This window comes from Lissotriton vulgaris, chromosome 3_1, assembly GCF_964263255.1.
Source record: "Lissotriton vulgaris chromosome 3_1, aLisVul1.2, whole genome shotgun sequence".
NCBI lineage: Eukaryota > Metazoa > Chordata > Amphibia > Caudata > Salamandridae > Lissotriton > Lissotriton vulgaris.
In genome coordinates this window covers 773,600,347-773,624,628 of record NC_141689.1, presented here as the reverse complement: position 1 = coordinate 773,624,628, position 24,282 = coordinate 773,600,347, and the positions used below count along the sequence as shown (strand labels likewise).

The 24,282-nt window shown below is 45.0% G+C and overlaps 1 protein-coding gene across 9 annotated transcripts in view; it reads right to left on the bottom strand.

Moving 5' to 3' along the window:
* Positions 1-261: 261 nt before the first annotated feature.
* The window catches only part of CSNK1G3 (casein kinase 1 gamma 3), a 443,408-nt gene continuing 419,387 nt past the window's right edge, over positions 262-24,282 (bottom strand). For 4 of the 9 annotated variants that reach the window (XM_086961090.1, XM_086961085.1, XM_086961091.1 and 1 more), the window contains 3 exons: positions 15,238-15,344; positions 12,770-12,793; positions 262-2,684 (listed from right to left, as the gene is read on the bottom strand). In XM_086961090.1, the coding sequence (XP_086817216.1) occupies positions 2,630-2,684; positions 12,770-12,793; positions 15,238-15,344 (186 nt within the window). In that variant the 3' untranslated portion in view covers positions 262-2,629. Of the gene's footprint in view, positions 2,685-12,765; positions 12,794-15,237; positions 15,345-24,282 lie in introns of those variants that run through there. The other 5 variants (XM_086961092.1, XM_086961093.1, XM_086961087.1 and 2 more) reach the window with 2 other exon arrangements.

Genomic DNA, 24,282 nt, shown 5'->3' with positions numbered 1-24,282 from the left:
TGCTGTGACCTTTTGTTTATTGTTCTGCAATTCTAACCCGGGTCTGGTATCATTTCGGGTAACCGCATTGATATATATATATATATATATATACATACATACATACTAAGAACCAGCGCAAATGAATAGATGTCCACATGGCCATTCCATGCTCTTAACTTAACTGAAAGTGATTGCTATATTTTCATGCTATCATCAAAGGTGAGTAATTTGAAGCCCTATCATGTTGTACACAGACAGAAAAAAAGGAGAAAATACTACTTAAAAAAAACTACCTTTATTATTTATTTTTCTTTAGTTACATACTTTTAACCAAGGGGTGTTTTCATTATTCAGACATTCAGGCAAGGTTGACTTCATTAGTATAGATAGGGAAAAGCATATAAATGCACAACAGTGTTGGGCTGTACCCGAATATACCTGCATTACTTACTATTGACCAGTTTGTGCTGCCAAGAAAAACAACAAACATCTCTTCCTAGGCATTAGAAGATAGCACTTGAAAATATTGCTAAACAGCAAATGTCTACCAACTGGTCTGCAGCAAATAAAGGGTTGTCGCATATTTTAAAATCTTCAAGTCCATAATTTTTAATTACTATACACACACCTTATGTGTGATAATTTCAGATCTTATAAACACTGTACAGGGCAAAAAAAGAAATCCCTAAATGAGAATGTAACTTAATGTTTGCATCAAACAAATACAGATACTGTATGTATTCACGAATATTATGAAGCAACAGAATTTGGTCAAATACATCAAGAACGAAGTGGTTTCACATTAGAATGATCATAGTTAACCTTCCACCGTTTCCATTTTACCCCCTGAAAAATCAGTATGTCTTTCACTGAGCTTAAGACATCTTAATTGATAAACGGGCAGAACGAAAACCGCTGACCCACAAGACAGTAAATAGTACTGAGGACTGAAACTAGTCTTCAATAACAATGTAAAAAGACCATTTAATTAACAAAGACTGAAAACCAACCACAAGATCACAGTTTTGCGTGTTTTATGCACTCTTATAGTCCATCAACTTAATGCACTGCACTCTTGGTTGTTTACAAAAAATAAATTACAAAATACAAATAAAATCCCTGTAAAATGCACTAATGAACGCAAAGGTGTGCATTTATTTGTTTTCAGTACGCATTTTTCAATTTTTGTCAAAAACAAGACTTCAGAAATAAATAAGTTAGACACTAGGTGTGTGCGAAGAAGAACAAAAAGAAATTGAAGTTAGTTCCAGGAGGCACTCCGACAGAAAGTTTGTGAAGCAATTAGTGTTTTGGTCAACTTAATCAGTACAGCTTGTCTCCTCCTCCTCTCTTCGAACCTTCCCAAAAGGATAGCCAGGAACGATTAGACAGATCCACACTTGTGCCATTATGGCGCCAAATGAAGCAGATACGAATCACGGAATGGACTGCCTCTTCCTCTTGTCAATTGGTTTGTTCATGTTCTTAATGAATGCAGGCACTTCAAAAGATTTCGTTTTTTGGGTGAGGAATAGGAATGGGGCGGAGTAGGGAAGGGAGTTGTTTGGTGCATCCTTTCAATAATTCACATTTTGTTGCAATTCTATGCTGAAAGGTATGAATGCTCCACAGCCACATCAGATCTCTGTGAACTATCAGCAACATACTAAAAAAAAAAAGCGTAACTTGACTCACTTTTCTCAAATGTCACTAAAAGCAGAGCTCTTTATCTCAAAAATAAAATCCACAATTTCATGATAATGAATGAGAATGCCAATAAGCAGCAAGCACTATACGCTTCAATACCAAATTTGTTTCAACCATATTAATATTTCTTACACTAGCTGCACACGGATGTGCTCTTTGTAGTGTTTAACATCTCATCAAGTTTTGCTTCACTTCCAAATTAATTTAATCTATGGCAATTAAAATAAACTATTACCAGGAAGCACAAGATACATTACATACACTTTTTTTCTTATTTCGTTCTTAGGACTTTGTCATAACTTTAACCCTAGACTTTGGTGTATAGAGCAATGAAGGAAGATATTCCTATAGTACACCGAAGGCTGATGCTATCCATACCAAAGAAGGACTAACAATCAGTCGTTTTTGCTGGACTCAATTAAAGGCTTTCCAGTGTACCTCTAAGGCTGTGGCTATCATTACATTATAGGAAACTCTGCTAAAGTTTCATGAACGCAGTATCAACTGCAATACTGCAAACATAAAAGGCTGTCAAACAACATATGACTTATCACCCTAAGAGCGTGGTTATGTATATTTTTCCTCAGAATTGTCCACTCAGAGCGTAGTAGGGAGGAGGCGCCCGCAGTTTGAGACTTAACAGTCATGTAACACTGCTAAAAACTTTGATATTTGGCTGACAGAGTGATTTTCAGTAATAAAACTTAATTGGTCCATCTACTGATGGTGAGAGTCACTCCTATTTTAACACAAACTTAAAGCTTCAAAAATGGCTGAAGGAAATAAAATACGAATGTAAGAGAAGCAAACCAATGCAAGGAGCGTGACTTCTTTTCATACGTGTGCCCATAAATGTTTGTGGTCACTGCAGAGATGATTTTTATCACAAGACAGCAGATGAACAAGCAAGTAATTCCCTATAATCTGCCTCTTTCCAGAGTCATTTATGGCGCTGAATGGTTTTCCTTTTCCTTCGTTTGAAAAAGCAGCAACACCTGAAGGGAAAAACAAGAAATATCAGTTATTATAGACATTTAAAAAACTGAGCATTTCTAAATACTACTCACTGTAAACTCTAAGAACAGGAAATGTTCCACTTTTGAACAACTGCTAGAGTTCAGTTGGTTATCAAATCAACAACATACCTACCACAAAAGATGCATATCTACAAAAGCCCTGAAGAAGTCACGGTGCAAAAAAGCGTGACGGAACGTAATGACTACAGGAAATGCAAACAAGAAAGTGGCTTAAAGGAAAATAAAGGACTCCTTAAGGAATTAATCATGTGGACATCTTGAATGTTTAGAGTGCTCCTGAGAATTGGTTTTACCTACAACAGTCCAAATCTCTTAAAACAAAGGCAATTTTCAACTTAAATGTCCTCTAGGTTACTCTCCAGGAGTACCTCTTGAATAACACTTTCCTTAACCATACACTTTATTCCACCCCACTGCAAAATGTTTACTCTCTTCAAGCTGCATCTGTAATGTACACAATTTATAACTCATCAAGCTTTACTGTGCAACTTACTACACTGCATGAGTTGACATAACTATGCAATAGAGCTGTAATCTGGGATAGCATTAAGGCACAAATACCTAGAAACACTGAGAGCTTACTGCATCTAGATAATCAGTGCAATAAATAAGTGCAACGGCCCATAGTTTTTTCAAGGGGTCTGCTGCTGGCGCTGTAAAATGCTTATGCCGCTGCTTATAAGACTACTTAGTTTTCACTGAAAGCGTAGTTCTTTCTTCCACCCAACATCACGTCCTACTTCTCTTTCATACAGCACAGCTTTATCCACTTGTCACTATTTCTACTTCTACCCCCCTTTACGGCATTTCTCTCAATCCTGGTCAAAGTCTTTAAATAAAAACTAAATCTTCCTCCATAAAACGGAGGGCCAGTGCCCACCACCTGCATCCAAAAGCTAAAATTAATCTCCGAGTGCAACGACACAGCTGTTTCCATTCAAGCTGAATCATCAAGTGGGAGATGCTGGGGAAGCTTCTTTGTCTCGATCACATGTTAAAAATAACTGTCAGTTACAGAAGGTCAATCAATCGTTCAGGATTTATAAAGCGCAGCTAATCACTCAGTAGCATACGCAGGCACTTGCAGGTCTCGGAGGCTCATTCGAACAGCCATGTCTTCAGGGTTCTTCGGAATTCTGCAAGAGAGGTGATGGATCAGAGCTGTGTGGGCAAGCTGTTGCAGGTTTTTGCTGCTCTGTAGAAGGCACATCCTTCACTGCTGCTTCGGTGGATGTGGAGCATGTGGGCAAGTCACAGGTTAAACTTATCCAAGGTAGGTGGAAGTTCAAGCAGTGGTTGATGTAGGCGGGTCCTTGGTTGTGTAGAGGCTTGTGTGTGAGGGTCAGCAGCTTGAATTGGCACCTCTTCTTTACGGGGAGCTAGTGGAGTTGCCTGTGATTGGATGTGATGTGGGTACATCGGGGGAGGTCAAGGATGAGTCTGGCTGCAGAGTTCTGTATGGTCTGGAGTCTCTGTAGGAGGTGAGCATCGATTCCTACTTAGAGGGTGTTGCCACAGTTCAGTCAGTTAGGGATGAGTGCCTGTGTCTTAGTGCATCTCGTGTGCAGGTGTAGCAACTTAAAAATCTTACGCAGCATGCGCATGGTGAGGAAGCAGGCAAAGGGGATGGCGCTGATCTGTGGTTTGATGGTGCGCTTGTCATCAATGATGATTCCTAGGTTTCTCGCGTGGTCGGTGGGTAGGGGTGCGGGTCCAAGGTCTTCAGGCTCTCATGAGTCGTTCCAGGGGTTGATGATGTCGCCGGAGATCAGTACCTCCGTCATGTCTGTGTTCAGCTTCAGGCAGTTTTTCATCCAGTCGGCGACGCTGGTCAAGCACGTGTGAAAGTTGGTCCTGGTGGTGGTATCCTGGGCGAGAGAACTGTTGAGTTTGTGGTCGTCTGTGTAGGATATTATGTTGCACCTGTGTGATCGGGTAATGTTAGTCAGTGGGGTCATATATGCGCTGAAGAGGGTAGGGCTGAGGGATGAGCCGTGGGGGACACTGCAGATGATTTCCTTGCGTTCTGAGGTGAAAGGTGGCAGGCGGACCCCTCTGTGTCCTTATGGTGAGGAAGAGGTGATCCACCTGAGCGTTTCCCCTTGGGTGCCGATGTAGTGGAGTCTTCCAATCAGTGAGTGGTGGGAAACGGTGTTGAAGGCTGCAGAGAGGTCGAGGAGGATCAGGGATGTTTCTCCTCAGTCAAGGAAGGTTCGTATGTCATTGGTGGCAGCGATCAAGGCAGTCTCTTTGCTGTGGAAGCCAGATTGGGAGGTGTTGAGTAGCTGGTTCTGTACCAGGTGTGTTGCCTGGTGATAGACTTTTCGAGTACTTTGGCTGGGAATTGGAGCAAGGAGATTTGTTGAGCAGGGTGGTGAGTTCCTGTCCGATCCTTTGGTGTCTGAGGTTGAAGATGCGGTGCGGACATGGGTCAGTGGGAGCTCCCAAGAGGACGGATTTCATGATGGAGGTGCTGTCCTGGGTGTAGAGCTGGTTCCAAGTTGTCAGTCTGTGGCTCGTGTTTGGTTGCGGTGAGGTCATATCAGTGGAGGAAGTCCGTGGGTGTAGGTTGGGGTTCGCAGTTTCTATATCATTACAATCTTGTCATTTAAGAATTGGGCGAGGATGCAGCAGAGCTCTTCTGATGGTGTGATGCTGTTTTCGCTGGCAGCTGAGTGGAGAACTCCCTAACATTGTTGAAAGGTTCCTTGCTGTTGTTGAGGCTGCTTTTGATGCACATGGCTAAGGCTGTCTTCTTTGTTGCTCTCAGCCAGCAGTGGTAGTGGTTGAGGGAGGTTTTGAAGGCTGTCCTGTCAGGGGTGTCATTGCTGGCGCGCCATCTCCTTCCCAGCTCTCTGTTGTCCCATTTAGCTGTTCTGAGTTCTTGGTGTGCCAGCTGGCCTTTTTGGAGGATCTTCAGTGATTGCTGCTCTTGATAGGGGTTATGTTGTTGGCGCAGTTGGTGATTCAGGTGTTGAAGTTCTTAATTCTCTGGTCAATGTTGGGGGAGGCGGCTGGGTTGGAAGCCCTGAGGGTGTCCGCCCAGTGGGTCTTTAAAATTTTGCTCCAGCTGCGGTGGGGGGCACTGGTCATAGGGTTGGTGATGGGGGGGTTGAAGATGCTTAAGTAGACGATGGCGAGGTTGGTCCAAGTGAGTTTGGATATATCCGTGTTTGATGCGGTTGCTGGAGGTGAAAATGGGGTTAACGTGTCCTGCGCTGTGTTTGGGGTTGCGGACAACTTGGGTCAGCCCAAGGCTGCCCAAACTGTCGAGAAGGTGGGCAGTGGTGTTGTCGTCAGGGTTGTCGAGGAGGAAGTTGAGGTCTTCGAGGCAGATGTAGTTGGTGGAGTCCAGGGCGAGGGGCGCGATTAAGTCTGCAATGTTGTTGCAGAAGCTAAGGGTTGGTATGAGGAAGTGCCTCTAATGGTTGTATTGTCGCTTGTGTGGAGCTTGAAGTCGAGGAGTTCCATGGGGGTGCTGGCATTGTCGGGTGGTAGTATTGTTGGATGTGGTGGAGGTGCTCTATATGGGCGCTTTGTGGATAATGGCTAGTCCTCCTCCTGGTTTGTTGGTGCGGTCATGGTGTGTGAATTTATATTAATTTGAAATGGCTGTGGCAATGACAGGTGCAGATGAAGGGTGAGCCAGGTCTCGGTGAGGAAGACAATGTTGGGTGCGAGGGTGGCAATGAGGTTCCATAACTCGGTGGCTTGTTTGCAAATGGAGCGTGTGTCGAGTAGTAGGCAATCGAGTTGGTGGGATGCTTCTGTTGAGGTGAAAGGTTGCCTTGCAGCTCTAAAATGTAACAGTGGTCATGCTGGTGCAGGAGAAGGTGTAGATAGTGCAGGAAAACGGTCCTAACGTTAGGTGTGGTGCTGCAATGTAGCAGTGTTCACTGTGGCGTTCTGCGTTTAAGGTGTAGAGAGTGGCTGCATCGTACCTGCGGGCGAGTCTGGAATGAAGGAACCTGTGCTGGCTGCTGTCGAGGTGCAGGCAGCTTGGCTTTGGTGCACCGGTGGCATGGCTGCCCCTATTAAGTAGGTCTGGGAGGGGGGCGGTGGCGCTTGGAAGAAGTGGGCAGGGCTGGTGGGAGGCAGGAGAGCAGCACCAATTGGGAGAGGAGTTTGGCAGGAAGGGGAAAAACGAACGGCAAGAATGAAATGATCAAGATTGTACAAGAATGGAGGAAAAATGGCTCAAGAATAATGGAGAAAGGGAAATGAGCAAAAGGCAAAATAGATTTAAGGAGAAAGGCAAATGTGCAAGAAGCACAAGAGATTTAAGGAAAAAGGCACAAGCAAGGCACTAGAAATGAGCAAATTGAGAAGAGAGGACAATAAGTTGACAATTAGCGAGTAGCAGAAAAGAGCCACAATCAGAGCTAGGCAGTGGCAAGGGCTGGCGGCATGAAGGAATGCTGGGTCAAGCACAGGTCTAAGTCTAATATGTTCCCCTAGGTCGACAGGCTAGTCTCACAAGTCAGAGTGTGTGCTGGGTTTTTGCCTGTGTGGGGGGCTGTTTTATGGTCTTTTGGGCCAGGTTTTACTGTTGATTTTTCCGATATTGAAACAAACATTGCCTATAGCAAGCTCAGATCCATGCAATCTTCCATACCTTGCAAAACCCGTATACAGTGACTTTAGAAGTTCAAGATTGCCCCAATTTGTATACAGGGGCCACGTTGTTTTGAGCTTTCTAATTCACTAATGGGGCCATTTTTATTGTGGTGCCTGGGTCTATTTTCTGTCCTAGACTGACCTTGATTAGTCCCAACGTAACGGACACAGCCTTAGAGAAGCATTTCATTCAATTAATGTCTCAGAGATCCTGGTAACCCAATGACATACTGGTCCCTGATTTCTCACAATAATCTAACCCACAAATTATTAATTATGACCCTGATGTGTAAAATGTCAAGCCTTCTGAAATACTGGTCTTCTAATGTAATTGCATTTATATAGCGATTCAAATCATTGAGCCTTGGGACGAAACTGGCGGGCACGAAGCCCCGTACTCAATCGGCATGTTTTGGATAGAAGTGTGTGTTGTTTATGTGGGCTACTTGGATAATGTGTGATACGAGGCATGAGGCCAAAGCTGCACTTATTTATTTATTTATTCAAAGTTTTATATAGCGCGAACAAGATCTTTGCAGATATGAGAGCGCTTCACAGAAACAGGGGACAACAGGAGGGTGACTAAACATAATATTGGATACAGTCTAGTAATCAATAGCATAATCGGATAGCAGTCATGTGCTGATATGATACCCGTAAACAATCAGATAAACAATAATATAAGACGGTGCAGGGTCTTTGATCCAGCTACAATAGAGATCCGGAGGTACCAATAAACACTCAAAATAGACACTCAAAATAGACAATAATATAAGACGGTGCAGAGTCTTTGATCCAGTTACAATAGAGATCAGGAGAGCTTAGGCTATAAGGATATCTTATATCATTTACTAAGAGTTACACAGAACGATGGGTAGGGGCAGCTAGGGGGTGATTCAATAGACTAATATGCACAGTGTAGTAATAGGTAGTAAGTGAGTAGCATAATAGGATCGCAATCATATAAGAATATGAGGTCATTAGACAATCAAGTAACCAATGTTAGCAAAGCGGAGCAAAGTCTCTGATCAAACAACAATAAAGTTCAGGTGAACTTGGCCATAAGGATGGCTTTCACCTCTCTCTTAAAGAATGCTGTGGAGGAGATAAGCCTTTTTTCAGGAGGGGTGCATTCCAGATCCTGGGTACCATTCCTGGGAAGGAGCGTTTGTAAGTTTTTTCCTTCCGGAATCTGCGAGGTTTCAGGAGTAGACTTTTTGTACTTCTATTGGATCTCGAACCTCCTGATATAGTCAACTTTTGAGTGAGGTAGTTGGGTGCCTTGTGGTGTATGGCCGAGTGTGTCATAACGGCAATTTTCAGCTGTATTCTGGCTTCAAAGGGCAGCCATTTCAGAGATTTCAAGTCAGGGGATATATGAGAGTGTTTTCTTGCGCCAGTGTTGAGTCTCGCAGCAGCATTCAAGGAGGCTCTTAGGGGTGCGGTTGTTGCTAGAGGGAGTCCGCTGAGGGCCACAATTCCATAGTCTATGCGGGGGAAGACTAGGGCTTGTACAGTAGTTTGGAAATCTTTGACTGGGAGGAAGGGTTTAAGTTTCCTCAATGTGTTGATTTGGAAATTAGCTCCTTTCGTTGCTTTGCTAATGTGCTGTTGCATATTGAGATTTGCGTCAAGTGTGATACCTAAGGATTTCGCAGAATCCACGATGGTGGGTCGGACATTGAGTGCTGTTAGGTGATTGAGCCAGATTTGAGTGGTGGTAATTTTCGCAGGGGTGATATCAGAAGGAACTCAGTTTTCAGAGCATTTAGTTTGAGGTGATTGTCGGCCAACCACGATTGGGTGTTTCTAAGTGTGTAGTTCAGAAGTTTGATATCTTCCGGGGATTGTACCTTTAGGTAAAGTTGAGTGTCATCGGCATACATATGGAAGTGTACATTGGATGCTTGGAGCAAGGTGGCGAGTGGTTCCATGACGAGGTTGAACAACGTGGGTGAGAGGGAAGATCCTTGTGGGACGCCTAAATCTACTGGCACAGGTGAGGAGAGCACATTGTTGATCTTGATCTTCTGAGACCGGTTATGTAGGAAGGAAAGGAACCATTTGAGCACAGTCCCTGATAGACCCACTCTAGTGTTTAGCAGCTCCAATAGGTTCTCATGTTTGACCATGTCAAATGCTGAGGAGAGGTCCAGGAGGATGAGGAGGCAGGAATCATTGCGATCAAGGATTTGGAGGGCGTCATCAATTATGTGTGTCATGGCCGTTTCCGTGCTATGTTTCGCTCAGACGCCTGATTGATGAGGGTTGAGGAGGTCGAACTGGTCAATGTGTTTTGTTAGTTGGAGCTGCACACATTTTTCCAGCAGTTTGGCCAAAGTGGGGATATTGGTGATAGGTCGGTAATTGTTTAGGTCTGACGGGTCAACTGTAGGTTTCTGGAGTATGGGCGTGACTTGCCCCACCTTGAGGGAGTCTGGGATGAGACCTTGTTGTAGGGAGCTGTTAATTATTTTAGTCCAGAGTGGGAGGAGTACGGGGGTGCGGTCTTTTACAGCATTAGCAGGTAGGGGGTCTGTGATGTGATTAGAGGGCTTGAAGGTGCCAAGCAGTTTGTGTATTGCTTCTTCAGAGTAGGTGTTGAAGGACGTCCAAGATGCGTTATTTTTAGGTTGGGTGTTAGACATTTTGATGTGGCTAGGGTATCGGCTTACATCAATGAGGAGGTCACATCTTATGTAGTCGGTCTTTTGCTTAAAGAAAGCAGAAAAGTCTTCACAGTGTGGGATGTCGTTTGTTGTGTTGTTTGATAGTAAGGGTTGCGTCTTGGTTTGAGTTTTGACTAGTTCGAACAGTTTTCTTGGTCGGTTTTTTGCTTGGTCCAACTGGAGGCTTACTGTGCATTTTTGTGACAGTAGCTATGTGCGCATATGAGGTGACTAGGATAAGAGCTAGTATGCTTAACTGAATACTAGTGTGTGAATGAACAAAAAACTGAGTTCATTGTAGCCTATGTGGAAAGTGTTTTGGTGTTATGAATGTATTGCAGAAACTACTCTGACAATGTCACAGCAAGTATGTAGCATTACCAACGGTTGGGTGTAGAAGAAAAGTATGACAAGCTTTTCTCATGCCTCTCAGCTGTGGAGATCTCTGTGGCATATAGTTGCTCTAGGTACGCTTTGATGTTTCCATCATGATCAAGTTTAATATATGCTTTGAAATATGCCCTATGCGGAACATGAGCAGTTATGCATTAGGGAGCATTCCAGAGAAATTGGTATTATTTAATCTGCATCATATGTGATCTGCGAAGTGAATCAGAGTGGTGAAAAAAGACATTATTTGTGCCAGCAATAGGATATGCATTAAAGTTACCTTCTGATGTAGAGTAGATTGGCCCATAATATTGAGCATTAACAACTAGCTTATGCATGCATTACCGGGCATAGTCAAGGGTTGGCATATAAGCATTCCAAAAAATAACAATCGCAAAGTTTCAGTTAAGATACTGGATTTTGTCTAACAAGGTAGCAAGGACAATTCTAGTGTTTCTTCAGCTTTTGATGCTACCAAAGTAACTAAGAAGTCTCCTGAACGATGGCCAGAGATCATGTATGTCCATTTCAGGATATGTGTGAAGGACGCTCTCATTTTGTAAGTGTAGGCATAGGCCAGTTTCTGTATTATAGGGAGGAAGGAGGTTGCCAGACTTTGCATCATTTTACTCTGAGTGACATTATCTCTATTGGGCATATCCAGAGCATAGAAATCCAATCTGAAGACTTCCTCCATCTGGTCCAATCTCTGGCCACTAGGGACATGCTGACACAAGGGTGTGTGTTCAAAACATGCCCTACCCTTTCTTTTGGCCACACAGTGCCTAAATCGGCTCCAAGGGCAATACAGGCATGGTAGACTGTAGCAAAAGCATGAGAGTTGGCACTTTAGCAGGAAGGGGCATTCCGCAGAAGCAACTTTAAGCTCGGAGCCTGGGGCAGTGAGAAGCTGGGTGGCACTGAAGATGAAAAAAAAGCAAGAGTAATTGCCTGAGGGATTCTGGTTTGGTATATGACGGTATATATAGATGTCATGTTGACCTGAAAGGACCTCTTTCTTACAACATCTTCGACAGGGGAAGACATTTTTGACCTGGTTGCTGGTGGTAAGAGATTCGGATTTGCATTGATGAAGCATGGAAAAACACAGTAACAGATGTCGGTCATCCGCCTTTATACCGTGATATTGATATAACTGAAGGCATGATTGAAGCAGTGTAGCTCAACCAGTGCTGGGGAGCTGTTGCTGAAGGAAACGTTTTCACCATCAATTAAGGCGTATAGAGGATATTTTTAAGATGAGCGGACTGCAACAAGAAATATTTATCTGAGTTTGATTTGTCAGAAACTGCTCATGACGACTGCGGTTGTGTCCAATGTGAATGCCATAAAAAAACGAGTCAAGCTTGGAACACTACTCTCAAGAACAATGAAAATCATCTCCCAAACCAAATTTCGGTGGGGTCACCTCTGACTTTGAAAACATAAATACATTTAATTACAGAGCTTGTATACAATTTGAAATACAACAAGATATATTATCAGCTTTATGGAAGATCACATTATGGAAAAGAACTCTACAATATCAGGCGACAGTAATTAGGATGCATGTATTTATGAAATTACTTTTTTACGAACTTTGTATCAGTGGAACATTTCCTCTTCCAAACAAGTGTTAAAAAAACAAAGTAAAACGTGGGTACATAAAGAAAAATATCAAAGTTTAAGTTTAAAAAATTTACCTTATTTTAAAAAAACGTAAGTAGGTGACTAAATATATTGTTTGCTTTACCTTCAGTTTCAACGTTTGCACCTGAAACACACTTCTGAAAACTGTTGAATATGAGCCAATAATTTCAACACATACTTACCTCAATAGCTTAGGTAGCTGTATTTTACTTCGTCGGTCTCATTTTATTAAAAAAAATATATATATCAAAAGGAACCTTTGTAATAGGTCGATTGACCTTGTGTATAATTTATCAATCTATTTAAATAAACTGGCTAACAATTTCCAAAATAGCAACGTTTTCACGAGAGAATTGTTTACTCGTGGAGGCAAAGCAAGCAACCGTGCTTTAGAATGACAGAAACGTGGACCTAGTGCACCAATAATTGTGGAAATGTGACAAGCACTACATCACTATTCACAAAAACTGTGCAACAGGCTTTCCCACTAAAACAAAAAATGACGCCAGGCAAAAAAGCTCCTCCGCAAGTCACATTTTACATTTCTGTTTATTGATATGTGGGCAATGTTTTTAATGATTCTTCAGACAGATGCTCTGTTTGAGAGTTTATTTTTTTTTGTTATTCTTATAAATATATATTTTTATATCTCCACTCTCGACAAAGGCCAATAAATAAAGGAGCTTTTTTGCCTGCCTGTGCTTTTGAACAACTCACCACATGTTCAATACTTTCTGGCAGCTACACGCAAGGAAAACACAAGCGAAAAACAGGTTGAGAAAATAAGCTTGCTAAACTCTTCAAGTATTTTACGGCAATAATGAGATCAAGCAAATTATATTAGGTTAGCAGCATAATGTCTTTACATTAGAAAGAGTACACCTAATAGACCACAGTCCCACTAGTAAGCGAACAAGTTACTTACCTTCAGTAATGTCTTATCTGGTTGAGACTATATCTAGCTGCAGATTTCTTGCATTTTGAATTTCACCAGGTGTCAGACTGGATCTGAAAGATACTTCATGAGCAGTACCCTGGTAAGTAGCGTTGATTGGCTCAGCGTCTGTCGTCATTCAGGACATCACAGTACCTATATAGGTACCACCAGGGCACGCCGACGTCACTTACTTTTCCCAACTTTCCACACCCGAATCGTGGAGCCATGAAGAACACTGACTAATGGTCTGTCAAAACTAGGGCCCTGAAAGGGGCCATCCCTGTAAGCAGAAATCCGTTCACAGAGCGGGGAGAATGGGTGGGTCAGTAAGGAATCTGCTGCAAGATATGGTCTCTACCAGATAAGACGTTGCCGAAAGTAAGTAACTTGTTCATGTGATAGAGACTTCCAGCTGCAGATTCCTTACCTTTTGAATGGATACCCAACCATCCCTGGAGGAAGGTCTGCAAACTCATTTTAAACAGAAAAAACCTGCAGGACCGAACGGGCAAAGTGCTCATCCCTACGGACCTGACTGTCCAGACAGTAATCTTTAGTGAACGTGAAAGAAGCCCACGTTTCTGCCCGGCAGATATCCAGGATTGGAACTCTGCGTACTAACTCACTGGTGGCCGCTTTAACTCTAGTGGAATGAGCCCGCAAGCCTGCAAGAGGCTGCCTCTGGCCAGTGTGTAGCAGATTTAGATGCAGAGCACGACCCATCTGGAGATGGTCTGCTTCTACACTGCCGAACTTTTCTTTGGACCAGCATACCCCACGAAGAGTTGGTCGTTCACACGGAACTCATGTGTGTGGTCAAGGTAGAAGGACAACACTCTTTTTAGTTCCAGATGGTGGTGTCACTCCTCTTCTTTAGATGGATGTGGAGGAGCAGAAAAGGTAGGTAAGGTGATAGATTGCCCCACATGTAAAGGGGGGGCCACTTTGGGTATGAAAGAAGGCCCCCGTGCGGAGCTCCAGCAGGTTGATGTGGAGTCTGAATTCTGCCAGAGAACAGAGTCCTTGGATATCCACTTCTCTCAAATGGCCACCCATCCCAGACTCACACATCCGTAATTATTTTGAGATCTGGTTGGGGAAAGGAGAGGGATTGTCTCTGAGCCAATCGTGGTTTATTAGTCACCACTGCATGTCGTTTGCAGTTCCCTCCGAGATCTAGACCAGGTCGGAGAGACAAACGAAATGTGGGCCTGTCAGCGAAATCAGTCAGTGTCAGGCACCAAAGGGCTTAAAACCAGACTTGAGCAAAGACATTCTCGACACACCTGGAGGTAAACCTCAAAAATAGTTTTCAAAAACTCAAAAAAGCCTGCCAAAAAACAACAGAGGGGTAGCTCTTCTGATAGCGCTGTCTGGCACAGAAAGAAAAGAACGGACATCAGCGCGCGTGGGTAGCGTCTATATGTGCTTTTCTATATAGGGAATGATGGTTCTCAAAATATCACAGTGAATTTTTACATCAACTTTAATAAACATTTCAACCCGCAAAAGGATAGTTACCTTCTTTATTGAGGTTTAATAAGGTACAAGAACATACCCCGTCTGCAATCTGATTATCCCATGTAGCACAACTCAGCACAATGACCCCACATTGCCCTCTCATCAAAAAGTGCATATCCAGTTGGCACTCTCAGTACCATGTTCAGTGGCCATCAACCTGTAGATCAGTCTCATTAGGTTTGGCAGTCTGCAGCAGGTAAGAGTGGTATAGGGTCCAAATGAGCAGAAAGGCTCTGGGAACAGTTCACTGTATAGTTTGAGTTGTTCACTACAATATGCAATCTACCCTGGCTAGTGTTTGATAGTCAGGCCAGTCCCCACCCCCACTGGTTCGCCACCAATTGCTTAGCAACCAACCAAATGAGGGGAAGTAAACTTACAAGTTGCATAAGGAATACTCAGGGCCCAACACAGCAACCCCACTAATGGAGTGACCTGCAGTGGATCCTCTGTAATTTATTGCAAAGAGCTGAATACCCTGCCCCAAATCCTTAGGTTTCAATTGACTAGAAACATATTACAAGGTCACTTGATTTAGTTTGTAAGGTTCCCAGAAAATTTAGCAAATTAAATGGAACTGTAAAGTCACCCTATACATCAGTAGACTGAGGAGAACCTTGCACCGGTGACCTGTGAGATCATAAGAAGCCGTTAGACGACCGGAGCACTTCATTATTTTCAATGGAGCTCCCAACAATCCAATGTTCTAATAAACAATAAAACTTACTTTGTTTCATCCAGTACTTCCACCTCTGCAGGTGCGGTTATGGGTGCATTGGAATGGCCTGCGGTCGGGTCGTCTGGGTTCAGATCACCATTCGTTGAACTTACAACCTGAGGACATAAAACAGGACATCACCGATTTGGTAAAATACCCCACATTCTTTTATCATGCTCCACACAAAAACATCAGATTAAAACATCCTTGGACTGCTCATAAGGACACTTGAAAACGCAGTTATATTTCTTTGATCAATTACATGAAGGGCCAGGTGCCTGGTGGAAGGAATTATGTTATTTCCAACCCCGGTAGCTTTATAGCTATATATACAAGCAATCTTTTTATTGTTACTGTGATAAACTGCTGATCCAGAAAATTGTTCAACAACGAAAATCCATCAGGAATGACAAATCAAGGCTTTACATGTGCGTTAAATTCAAGACCACAGAAACGGCGCAAATAGCATAAAGATGCCCTTTAGTATATGTTCTAAAAAAAGGGCCAATATACTTTGCGGAATTTAAATTAAGTACCGCTATTCAATTGTCTACTCTGTGAGCATCTGGCAGCGTGCCAGAGAAGAAGTGACAAACGTCTTTGTCATATCTAGAAATGCACCATACTTCGAAAGGGCTGAAGCATCACCTATAGGAAGTAAGCTACGAACGATAAAAGCACCAGAAGTCTCACTGTGGCAAGCACAAGGCACACTGCTGCCTCCACTGTGAATGCCACATTTATATTTTTGAACACAATCATTATTATTATTGCTGGGTTAAAAACAGAATGAACAGTAACACATCAATAGTATGGCTTGTAGGGGTGGTGGTATTGTGGGTGCTACACCAAGTCTTAAATTTGTTCCAGCATAAATGGATTTGATAGAATGACATCTGGCCGCAAGAATGGCATTCACTACTTCGAGAGGAACATCAACCCAAGTCAGCTACTGCAGCTCAGTCTCCACACATGGAGATGTAGCTTGAGCAGACTCAGGGGTAGCTCCCAGCCCTTTTTCTGCAACAAAAGATCCTGCCAAAGTGGCAGCCTGACCGGAGGATGGATATTTAAGCCCAGATGCTCTAGATACCACACTCCCTTGGCCCAATCCAGTGCCACTAGCATCACTTGGGCCCGTTAATCTTGATATTTTTCAGAACTAGTGGCAGCTGAGGTAGTGGGGGGTAGGCATATAGGAGTCCAGAGATCCATACTAAACAGAAGGCATCTCCGAGAGAGCCTTTTTGGGACTCCAAAGAGTGTTGACGTTGAGGCTTCCAGCAGTTAAAAAAAGAGAACAAGCAATGGCTCCCTCCATTGCTGGAAGATGTCTTGTGCAATTTGCAGACTTTTCAACCGGTGACAATATGACAGCTCTTTCCTATCTAGCCCATCAAGCACGGTCGCGCAAAAGTCTTCCCCTATTCGCTTGCTTTATCGACTACTCTGCAGCATTTGATGGGGTAGACCGCGCAATCCTCTGGAAGAAGTTGGCACTCTGGAACATCAACTCCGCCCTGCTGAATATTAATTCAGTTGTCGTATCATCGTACGTGGGTCAGAATCAAACTCTCAAGCAACACCGCATCAGAGAAGATCGAAACGGACCGAGGTTTAAAGCAGGGGTGCGTCTTAGCACCGCTGCTGTTTAATTTATACACAGCAGACATGGATCAAGCCTTGACCGGAGCAGCCTTAGCTACACCAAGGATCGGGGGTACTAAAATCCAGTTTATGCAATACGCCGATGATTTGGTACTTCTTGATCACACTAAAATAGGCCTCCAAAAGGCACTGACGGCCTCAGCAACATACAACGATAAAAACAGGCTGGTGGCTAACTCCTCCAAATCAAAAATTGTAATCTTCAGGCACTATCCGAAACAAAAAAACTAGCCAAATGGAGGCTAGGTCCCTTGATCCTGGGATGCACGCAGCAATACAACTACTTGGGCGTTTGGTACCATGAATACTAAAGGCAATACTAAAGGCAAAATTAATGCCAGCCCTTAACTACGCCCAACAAGCTTTCCCTGGAAAACTAAACAAAGACCTGGAAAAGATCAACTGTAGCGCATATAAGAGACTATTCCATCTCCCTGCGTGCACTAGAAACAGTCTTGCACGACTAGAATTCTCCCTGAACCAACAAAAGCTGGAAGAGATGGCTGCCCTGTGCAAATACTACTACCTTACAACAACGGCAAACGAGAAGACTTTGAAGGCAGTCCTAAAAAACATCTTCTTGGAACCCTGGAACCCCTGGTCTGCGACTCTCACGGCGGCTAAGGACCTCCTCAACTTAGCCATGGAGAACTGGGGCTCTGAGCTAGTGACTTATTCTGCCATCAAAAAACAAGTCTGCACTGGCTCTTGCGCATCGGATTTGGAGTCACTGGCAAAAAGAGGCCTCCATGAGTCCCAAAGTCTGCCGCACACAGTGTACAACTCTAAACTCCATCTCACGCAGGCAGTGGGCCCTACACAAGATTATAGCCTACAGATTACATCCCATGCCCCTATAAGAACTATATACCACCGAACGGGCTGGTTCAGCGACCAAGGAATGTAGGCTCTGCAAATACAAATGGGAGTCTCTGGCCTACCTCCTATTTTGTTGCCCGGCACTGCGCACAGCACGCAGCCTTTATCTTAGGCCCATCATCTTACAGCTGTGGACGCGCACCGCAAAGGAGGCGGTTCTCCAATTATACACATTGAACTCAGTTAAACAGATGGCCACTTTTGGAAAATTTATTCAACAGACTCGCACTAAACTGATGGCCCTCTCGAGCTAAAACGACCACAGCCTTAGCCGAGGCATGCCGGCCTGCAAGACTTTGGACACTACTTTTTCAGTCCGCAAGTTCTCAGATTTTAATTACACAGACTTGCCTTAAAAGAAGATGACTACTCTGTTTTTTTAACTTTTGTAATTTTGTACCCTGGTTTTAATGTAATGGTTTTGAGTAACCAAACAATAAATAAATTCATTCATTCATTCAGGTGCCCTTGCTGCTGCGCCCACTGACACATCAGATCCCACTGCAGAGCCTGCATACGCAATCTGGCATGATCAACTAGCAGAATGCTGGCGGCCAATAACCCAGAAGCCGAAGAGTCATCCTTACTGAGACCCAGGACTGAGACTGAAACTGTCCTGAACTAGTCACTCTGGAGGGAAGGCTAAAAATGCACCATATCCAGGATCACTCGGATGAAAACGAGGCTCTGCGAAGGAGTCAGGTGTGACTTGATCATGAACCTCAAAGCTATAAGGCAGCTAACTATCATTTGGAGGTGGTCTACAAATGACTGTGGCAAGCCCACCTTCAACACTTAATAGTCTAGGTAGGAGAAGACAGTCAGGCTGTTATCAGCATCATTAACATCCTAGGGCACTGGAGAGGCCAAAAGGAAGCACGACAAACTGAAAATGCTTGTGGCCCAACTTGAACCGCAGATAGCATCTTTAGGCATGCAGGATCGGGATATGAAAATAGGCATCCTGCAAGTTCAACGCCATCATCCATTGTCCATGAATCAGTGTTGAGAGAACCTGGGCCATTGTGGGAATCCTGAATTTGTACTTCTGCAGGAAGAAGTTGGAGTTAAAGATCCAAAATTGGGCGAAGCCCACTACCCTTGTTTGCACAATAAAATAGCGGAATAAGACTCAGGACCCTCTTCACGGCTTCTTCCTTCAAAAAACCTGGACATCCGGGAGCAGAATGGGCAAATGGTCCTCCAAAAGCCATTCTGATGTAGGTAAAATGGGTGGTGAGATTGAAGGAAATTGCAGGGCTTAGTCTCTCTGGATTATCTGCAGGACCCACCTGTCAGATGTTATTGCACGCCAGAAGTGGGTAAAAGGAGTGATCCTGCCACCAATGGGGTTGCTGTATAATTCCAAGTGGAAACTAAAGTTGAGGCTGCTCCTGGGGGAGGGCAGAGGGATTGCGGACTGGGAAGTACGTTGTACCTGCTAGCTTCAGTGTTGGCCTCAAAGATCCCCAAACACAAAAAGGCTGGTGTATATGCTGTTGGGATGGTGAGCCTTGATGCCCCTAGTGATACCACTAAAGGTGTGAAATTGATGCGAGTACTGCTTTATAAGTGCAGAAAGGTCAAAGGAGAACACAGGCTGCTCTGTTTCAGCCTTCGTACCTAACAGGCGAGACCCATTAAAAGGCATGTCCATGAGTGAAGCCTGGACATTCAATCAATCAGAGTACTTGTAAAGCGCGCTACTTACCAGTGAGGGTCTCAAGGCGCTATGGGGAGGGCGAGGCTGGCGGAGCGGAGCTGGCGGGTGGGGGTGTAGAAGCGGAGTCTGCTGTTCAGGTAGGCTGGTCCGGCGTTGTGGAGTGCTTTGTGTGCGTGGGTGAGGAGCTTGAAGGTGATCCTCTTGTCGACGGGGAGCCAGTGTTGGTCTCTCAGGTGGGGGGTGATGTGGCTGCGGCGGGGGACGTTGGCGATCAGTCAGGTGGAGGTGTTTGGGATGCGTTGTAGTCGTCGTAGGTGTTTGGCCGGGATTCCTGCGTAGAGTGCGTTGCCGTAGTCCAGTCTTGTGCTGATGAGGGCCTGGTCACCGTTCTTCTTGTTTCGGTCGGGATCCACTTGTAGATCCTGCGGAGCATGCGGAGGGTGTTGTAGCAGGAGGAGGAGACAGCGTTGACCTGCTTAGACATGGAGAGGGAGGAGTTGAGGATGAATCCTAGGTTGCGTGCATGGTCAGTGGGTGTTGGTGCTGTTTTCAGTGTGGTCGGCCACCAGGAGTCATCCCAGGCTGAGGGGGTGGGTCTGAGGATGAGGACCTCCGTCTTGTCCGAGTTCAGCTTCAGACTGCTGCTCCTCATCCAGTCGGTGACGGCCTTCATTCCCTCTTGGAGGTTGGTTTTGGCTGTGTGTGGGTCCTTGGTGAGAGAGAGGATGAGCTGGGTGTCGTCGGCGTAGGAGATGATGTTGAGGTTGTGATGGTGGGCCACTTGTGCAAGGGGGGCCATGTAGACGTTGAACAGCGTCTGGCTGAGAGATGAGCCCTGGGGGGCTCCGCAGATGTCAGTCGTTTCGAATCGGAAGGGTGGGAGGCGGACGCTCTGGGTTCTGCCGGAGAGGAAGGATGTGGTCCAGTCAAGGGCCTTCTCTTGGATTCTGGCTTCTAGGAGGCGTGTCTTTAGAGTGCGATGGCAGACTGTGTCGAAGGCGGCTGACAGGTCCAGGAGGATGAGGGCTGATGTTTCGCCATTGTCTAGTTGGCGCCTGATGTCGTCTGTGCGATGAGGGCTGTCTCAGTGCTGTGGTTTCGTCTGAATACGGACTGGGACGGGTCCAAGATGTTGTCTTCCAGGTGGCGGGCCAATTGCATGTTGATGATTTTCTCGATGACCTTTGCCAGGAACGGGAGCAGGGAGATGGGCCGGTAGTTCTTGAGGTCCTTGTGGTCCGCCTTGGGCTTCTTGAGGAGGGCGTGGATTTTGGCGTGCTTCCAGCTTTCCGGGAATGTCGCTGTTTCAAAGGAGATGTTGATGACCTTCCGTAGTTGGGGTGCGATGGCTGCGTCTGCTTTGTTGAATACGTGGTGTGGGCACGGGTCTGACGGAGATCCCGAGTGGATGGAGTTCATGACCTTGCGTGTCTTGTCGTCGTTGACGTTGGACCAGGAGATCAGATGGTTGGGCCTGGTAGTGTTTACAGGGGAGGTGGAGTCTGGCGTAGTCGTGGTGTTGAAGCCGTCTTAGATGTCAGCAATATTGCGGTGGAAGAAGATGGCTAGTGAGTCGCACAGTTCTTGTGAGGGCGGGATGTCGTTGGCGTTGGCACTGGGGTTGGAGAGTTCCTTTACGATGCTGAAGAGCTCTTTGTTGTCGTGTGCATGGTTATCCAGGCGGTCTTTGTAGGAGGATCTCTTGGCTAGTCTGATGAGGTGGTGATTTCTGCAGGTGGCGTCCTTGTGGGCTGCGTGGTTGTCTGGTGTGAGTTCGTGGAGCCATATCTTCTCCAGTTTCCGGCATGCGCGTTTGGAGTTCTGGAGCTCGTTGGTAAACCAGGTGGCTCTCTTGCTGGCGAGGCTGTTGAAGGGTTTCTTGAGCGGGGCGAGTGTGTTGACGCAGTCGTCAATCCACTGCCTGAGGTTGCAGGCTGCGGCGTCTGGGTTGGTGGGGTCGGCGGGTGGGTTCTGGGCGAGGGTGGTGATCAGCTGGTCTTCGGTGACTTTGCTCCAGCAGCGGCGAGGCAGCTGTTGGGTGCGGTGGAGCGTGGTTGGTTTCTTGAAGGTGAAATGGATGCAGCAGTGGTCGGTCCAGTGGAGTTTGGCGCTGTGGTCGAAGGCGATGTGGGTGCCTGTGGAGAAGACGAGGTCCAGCGTGTGGCCGGCGGCGTGGGTGGGTGCGGTGACGAGTTGTCTTAGGCCAAGGTTGGCGAGGTTATCGATCAGGGTGGCGGAGTTGGCGTCGTTGTTGTTCTCGAGGTGGAAGTTCAGGTCCCCGAGGAGGATGTAGTCCGTGGAGGCGAGTGCGTGGGTGCTGGCGAGGTTGGCGATGGAGTCGCTGAACTGAGCCTGGGGTCCGGGGGGGTCTGTAGATGAGTGTTTCTCTGAGGGTGGTGTTGGGGTCGGTGTGGATCCGGAAGTGGAGGTGTTAAGCAGTTTTCAGGGTGTCGTCTGCGTGGGTGGCGACCTTGAAGGTGGATTTGTGGACGATGGCTATTCCTCCTCTGATTCCGTTGGCGCGATCCCTGCGGGTGATCTTGTAGCCGTCCGGGATGGCTATGGCGATGTCTGGCGCCGAGGAGTTGTTCCACCAGGTCTCAGTCAGGAAGGCCACGGTCTGGGGAGGAGGTGTTGAGCAGATCCCAGAGCTCGACGGTGTGTTTGCGTGCGGAGCGGGTGTTGAGGAGTATGCAGCGGAGGTGGTTGGGTGCAGTCCTTGGAGGTTTGGCGGCTCTGTCGCAGGTGAAACTGTAGGTGCGGCAGGAGAATGGTCCGTGGGTCCGTTTCGGGGAGGCCTGGAAGCAGGTGTGCTTTCGGCCGGCGTTGAGTGTATGGAGGGTGCTGGTGTCATAGTGGAGTCTGGTGTCGTGGCGTTCGCGGGGTCCAGGGGTTCTGGCGCCGGGCGCAGACGGGCTTGCGAGTCAGCATCTCTGCCCGCTGCGCCACATTCTCTTTATTTCTTACAAAGGCGAAACAGAGGCATTAACAATGCCTGTTCTATTATACTCAAAACTTAAAACATGCTAATGGTACCCTGGCCACACTTGTGAGTCTTCAGGTCGGTGCCCAACGTTACTCAGAAATGTTCTTGAATACAGTGGATGTTGATTCTAACACATAAAAGTGATCTAAACACTCAAAACTGGATGAAGAATATTAACATGGAACTGAAAAAGGATTTAACTGTTCAATGCAGCAGCTTCAATTAAAAATAAATGTAAACTTATTTCCAAGGGGTGGGTACTCTATTGTATAGCGACACTTATACAGCACTTACTACTTCCCTGTGTGGGGTGCTAAAGCTCTTGCCTAAATTGGTTGCATGATACATTATATAGGGTGTGTGGTGGAAGGGTGTTGTTTTTGTTTTGATTGAGTCAAGACCAGAAGGAAACTTTGGGTCACTTCTTTTTTGTATGCCCTGCATATGTTGCCCCACGGAAAAAATGGCTAAAACCGATTTGTCAGAATTCCAAGACGAGAGGGGCAGACGAGGCCCTAAGGTTGTTAGGGATGGTAACATCTCTCCCGGTGGCCATATCAGTAGCCACATTTCTAGGCTGGTCTTGGCTAATTAGAGTTAAATATATACACAGCATTAGCTAGTCTGACAGTCTATTGTTATTATTATTATCATTATTACTTTTATTATTGAACAGCCAGTGATGCACCGTGTGTTATGTAATTCATGTATTATGTTGGTTTTAATGTTATACTGTGTGTTTTATTTTGTGATGTCTTTTATGGTTAATTTTACCGAAATAAAGATTTATGAAACTGAACTGTTTTGATTCTGCGTGGTAAGTGTTTCCATGTAATGTGCAAGGACCACCATGGTGCTGTTATTGTGTTATAGGATGCAGTGATATAGATGATGAAGTGTGATAGACAGGTGCACAGTTGGTCATTTTCAGTAACCTGGCAGCTTTGAGCAGCTCTGCAGGTCCCTCTATGGTATTTATGTTCATATTTCACTTAACAGGTCACTGCACTTGGTAGCCCATTCTGAGATATTTATGTAAAGGTAATTGTCCTGAGCATGCATAGTTTAAAAGGAGAAATGCCGGAGAGATCTGCTGGATGATTACTATCATTGCATATTTGATTACCATTGTGAGATGTCAAAAGGCAGTTATAGTATGTAGCTAGGAGTCGATGAACCCATTAATATTTAACACTTGCATAAGGAGGTAGAAGGTAACACTGTTGAAAAATCACTTTGAAAATGGAATTTAACACCAAAGTAAATAATAATAAAAAAAAAATGATATCAAAACCCAGCTGGTAAAACACAAGGAGCCTTATTGAAACTACAAGTAAAAAATTTTTGGAGTTCTACAAAAAGTACATAGAAAAACTATTTATATTCCTATCCTCATAAAACGTAAGGCACACTATAAATTAGGAAAAACAAGGGAAGAAACTCTCAGTTGTTCCAATTTTAGATGAAGAGCGTTAACAATAGAGTACTTCATTAATAGACCAGGAACACAGAAAATTCCCTCAACTGTCTTTTTCTGTCCAGGTCTGTGGAATAGTTGTAAAAGACGAAGAATGCAAAACGGCTCAAGCAAACTAATTTTAACATAGTAACTTGTAAAATAACTTCAAAGACTACACAGAACAAAGCAACTCCTGCCACATGGTTCACTCTTGTTGAAGCAAGAGTATGGAATTCCTATAGCCGTAAGGCCAGGACATAATTGTGGTCAAGGACAACCCATTCTCATGTTTATTTTGTCCTTGGGTTAAATAGGCCCAGCCAGCTACAGCACAAACCCTTTGGCTGCCAGTTTACAATACCATATTATTAAATCAGCTAAGGGCATTGTCTGCAGTCA